A 4728-nucleotide genomic window follows, 5' to 3' on the forward strand; every position below is an offset into this window, starting at 1 on the left:
CGGTTTTCATCAGCGCTGCATACAACACTTGCACATATAAAGAACACTGACTAGAAACATTACAGTTTACTCGTAGGTCTACACCAGCGCTGCGAAAGGTGCACTTGAACATTCACCGGTTAACATACAACACTTGCACGTCTACAGAGTGCTGCGTTGAAGTGTTACACTTTTAGTCGTCGGTATGCATCAGCGCTGCCACGAATGCACTTGTAATTTAAACAGTGTTCTGCCCACAAAACATGCACACAAATATAAACAAACATCAACACACAGGGAATTCGCAGTCTCGGTTCATCGGCCGCATTCACACGGGGCCGGAAGGCAAGAACCCCTTTATTATTAGATTTAGGTGTACGTTAAAGAACCCAACGTGGCTCGAATTTATTCGACTGCAGCGTCGATTCTAGCCATAAAATGCCCACTGGGGCATTAAAATCTTCACAAAATGAAAAGAAAAATACATCGCAGTAACTTCCACGTGGGTTTCCCATTAAATGAAAAACGCGGTGATATAGCCTAGCAGTATCTGTGGGTGCTGGTCACTGTATTATTTGACCATGAAAGACAAGGAAAAACTTGCGGATTTGCTTTCAGGTCAAATTCTGTAAATCTCTCGGGTGTTTTCTCGCACTGCCTCTAGGATGTCTTGCACGGGAATCTTGCGGACGTTGGACAACCAGGTGGCCACGTGGATGGCCATGCCTGGATGCGACTGCGCGAGACGACCGGACTCCTGCGAATGAAGATGAATGAATGCGCAAAATGTCACTCCAGGCGTGTCCAGCTAGGTGGCGTATATAAAAAAAAATTGTAACCGCTTCGACAGAAAGGCGAAGCATCGATTGCGGAAGCAAATTTATGAGAGAGCTATACGAAGTAAGGATAGTAGTTTGATAGCTCGCATAAACTGCTAGACGATCACCTACTAATTAAATTGACAAGTATGGTGTCACGCTCGCAAAGGCAAACATGAACACATCTCACTCAATGAACGTGGACACTCGCTGTCAGAACGCTGGCGCTAGCAAGATGGGCTGCAGCAGTGAGCGAAATTACTTTCATGCTGCCTGTCGCTTCAACTCGAGCTAAAGGAATGGAATACAGCACACATGATGCCAACAGACCTCGGTGTACAAACTTCGTGCACCCATCTTAGGTCGCTTTCAAGATAAAGCTTCCGCCGGTCAGGATGCTATCCTACTTGGAGTTTATACGGAACATAACGGCGACGGTGTAAATACCAATTAAATGTCCACAAAACAACCATAGCAATAATAGCTGAAGTATAATGCATCTCATAGTAGTATAAATACACATGAACCCTTATGACAACAATCAGCAGAAGAACATCCTCTGTTGTATTGCTGTAGGTGGACTCATGATCCACAGACGGCTAACGTAGAGGACACACATTTATGTAACTTAGCGCAGAGCAGGGTGGGCCATGACGAATGACATTTATGCCATCTGGGAGCGCCGACGTCACCACAAGGAGCCCAATTAACCAAATTAACAAAAAATATGAGAACTGTGTGTACCAGCGACTACAACGTCTTTCAAGTAAAATGGAGATTATGTTCTATTACGCTGATGCAAAGCACGAGCGTAATGTGGTGGCCACTTTTGGAAACTGGGTACAAATACAGCTCAAGTTGAGAGTATACTTAACTCACCATCAGGTTAGCATGTAGCTTTTTTATAGCGAACCATCCATATACCCACTTCGATTCGCCTTACCCATTTTCTTAAAAGCGTATACGTCTCTGCATTGGAATGGCAGTGTTGCTAGATTCTAAAACGCTGCCAATTTTTCCAGGCAAGCCATGGAATACAATGCATTTGATTACCAGTGCTGGGCAGTGTCGAAGATACATGCATCTTAGATACTCTTTGGGTAGCTTATATCTGTACTTCCGATAAATAAAAGAATGTATTATGCGTCTTAAGATACATGATACTGCTAACGCAACATCACCACGCGAAACTATAAACCGCATCACAAGCTGATAGTGCTACCACTAAGCCACGTTAATAAAAATAATCAAGAGATTGACACGTACGCTTTTCGGGAGGAAGTATGGCGCGTCCGTCTCCAGCAGCAGGCGCTCCAGTGGAATCCTGCGGCCGACCTCAGCTACAGGACCGGCGTTGGGAAATCCCACCAGTGGAGTGAGCCCGAGGCACAGGTTGGGGAACGTGTCCATCCACAGCTGCGCCTCGGACCAGTCCCCGGTGAAGCAGTGCCGGTGTATTGGCCAGTCTCCGGGCACCATCTGATTGGGTGAGAACACAGGAGAAAATGGTTAGCACTGCAACGGGACGATCCTGCAATAGTGTGAGTGTCACGTGACTGTCTAGTATTCTAATGGCGGCGATGAAATCCCTGATGTGCTTCTCGCTGCTCAAAACTAGGTACGAGGGACGCGAAACGTAATAGATTTAGAGAGAATACAACAACCTGCTCCTCTAGCAGATGTATGTTAAGTGCTGCATTTATTGTGACTGCCTCATGTACGACTACTTGAACAAAATAGCGATGGAAACAGTAATTAAGTAGTCGCCGGAGAAGTTGTTTTATTGTCTGTAGATATAACGTTGCGCAAGATAACAATTGTCTGCCTGCTCCGTACTTGTTGTAGCTCTACGAAGTAAAAACAAGAAAGCGAGAAACCGGTGCCAGAGAACCGCTTACTTCACGCAGCTCCGAGTAACTCACATAGCATGGCATTATTTTTCCGGGGGTATTTGTAGAAATCAGACAATCATGCTCCCCATAACAAATGGCTGATACTTATATTTAAAGAAAAAAGTATGCAAAGACGCAATGAGGCCCGTTACGTCATGCGCAAAGCAGCGCTGACCGCAAGGATGTTTCGCTATCAGCTATAAGAAGCCGTGAATTCCACCGTTCAACGAGTCACAAGAATGCTCCGGCAGGAGCAATGTACCAATCTATAGCATATCCTTATAATGAGGCGTAGTTTAACTAGCGGTGCTGCAGAGAAGCCACCTTACCTCCTTGAGGATGCGCAGAGTGTCGTTTGAGGAATCCCTCGAGTGAATGACGAGGGGCAGGCGACCATTCCTTGCCAGCTGCAACTGCCGCCGAAACACTCGTTGTTGCATCATACGGTCACATTTGTTCCTGCAACGAGCAAATGTTGAGTTGAGCAATGTGCTAGGAACATCGCTCTCACCGTTAACAATTCTACTGAATGAAGAGCAACGCTACATTTCATTTGAAAAATTATTTTCTAACCCAATTTACTAAAAAGCTATGAATACCAGAGTTAGAGACGGCGTGGAGTATGTTTATGCATCAAAGTTTATTATGCATGATTCACAGACAAGGACCCAGAACAAGTACAACGACGATTTTGCATTCTTGTAGTTTTGGCACGTAAAACCCAAGAAATTAATTCACCAATTTACATTCCTCACCAAACCACATTGCGGTCAGTGCCGCCCAAAATGGAAAAGGCGACACTCTGCACTTTCGAGCAATTGAAGAGCGCTCGAAACACCTTTTGTAGCCATAATTTTCTCTTTAAGAATTAATTTGATCGACCGCTCCCAACCCACTAAAGCGGAATGAACATTCTCATGCTAATCTGTCATCAAGATATCTACCTACTAAATACATGTACGAGAGCACTCACTTGGCGGAGTAGTCGAGGCCAATTTCTCCAAGGGCGACGACGCTTCGTTGCTCAAGGGCCGCGATCAGGTCCTCCTCGACGTCCTCATCGTAATGCCGGGCCATGTGCGGGTGGCATCCAAAGGCTCCCCAAACGCCTTGTTCGGACAGCAGTCCCTGCCACAGGTGACGCTGCGTAGATTTCACACAACGGTGTCAAACTCAAGTTCTCAGTTCGCGCCCGCGAAAAGCGGCATTTGCGAGAATGGTTAAACTGTAGCGTTTTGCGAACATTTTATTAAAGTGTAGCATTATGCGGAAACCGGGTGGAAAAATTTCTTGTCAAGCCAGAAAACCTCGTTATCAATACAAAATGCGTCAATTAAGCCTACTGTATGCGCGGAATCGCGGACCGACATGCCAGAAAAACAAATCCTCACAGCGAAAGTATCATGTTAGAGCAGATGACGACATGGACTATTGAAAGCACAGGAATATGCTTAAAGTGTTCGTTTTAACATGTAATGACTGCTTGATTAGTGATTACCTGTTATTGCTATTTAAAATCCTATTTTTCCTGTCAGCGCGCTAAGCATACCAAACACGTCTCAACACATTAGGTTATCGAAAATAGTACCTTCTTGAATGTGGCTGGGTCACAGAAGATGGCCACGCATCCCTCGTAGCAGGATGGGAATGTTTGCCTGATTTCTTATGCGGAACTGGGCGTAGGATCCTCGGTGTCCTGTTTTGCGGAATAGGAAGTCGAGATGACAGTGCGTGTCAATGAGACCCACTTCCGAGGAGAGCGTATAAGGCCAGCGTTTGACCAGCGGTGACGTCAGCGTGGCCGTCATCGAGGCTGAGAGAGGCCTGGGAGAGTGTTCCCGCTCGCAGCAAGACATGGCTGAGTACGCGCGTTGGTGTCCTGCAGTCAAAGGATAACATAACTTACTGTTGTCCCTCATGTATGAATAATAAATGCGTAAAATAGTGTTAATGACTTCAAAAGGGGAGACGTTTGTATTAAATGGGCGATTGCGACAAAAGCACGGCCGCTGTAGGTTGCCGACATTATTAAGACCATT

At 45.7% G+C, this 4728-nt stretch overlaps 1 protein-coding gene across 1 annotated transcript; it reads right to left on the reverse strand.

The window, feature by feature from the left end:
* Positions 1 to 306: 306 nt before the first annotated feature.
* LOC119462216 (putative deoxyribonuclease TATDN2) lies at positions 307 to 4499 on the reverse strand. The gene is given in 6 exon segments (XM_037723564.2): positions 307 to 736; positions 2064 to 2276; positions 3019 to 3148; positions 3663 to 3832; positions 4278 to 4343; positions 4345 to 4499. Coding segments are annotated over 6 exon segments (870 nt in total). The 5' UTR covers positions 4498 to 4499; the 3' UTR covers positions 307 to 598.
* Between the last annotated feature and the right edge of the window lie 229 nt (positions 4500 to 4728).

The sequence above is a fragment of the Dermacentor silvarum genome, chromosome 8, assembly GCF_013339745.2.
Source record: "Dermacentor silvarum isolate Dsil-2018 chromosome 8, BIME_Dsil_1.4, whole genome shotgun sequence".
Taxonomy (NCBI): domain Eukaryota; kingdom Metazoa; phylum Arthropoda; class Arachnida; order Ixodida; family Ixodidae; genus Dermacentor; species Dermacentor silvarum.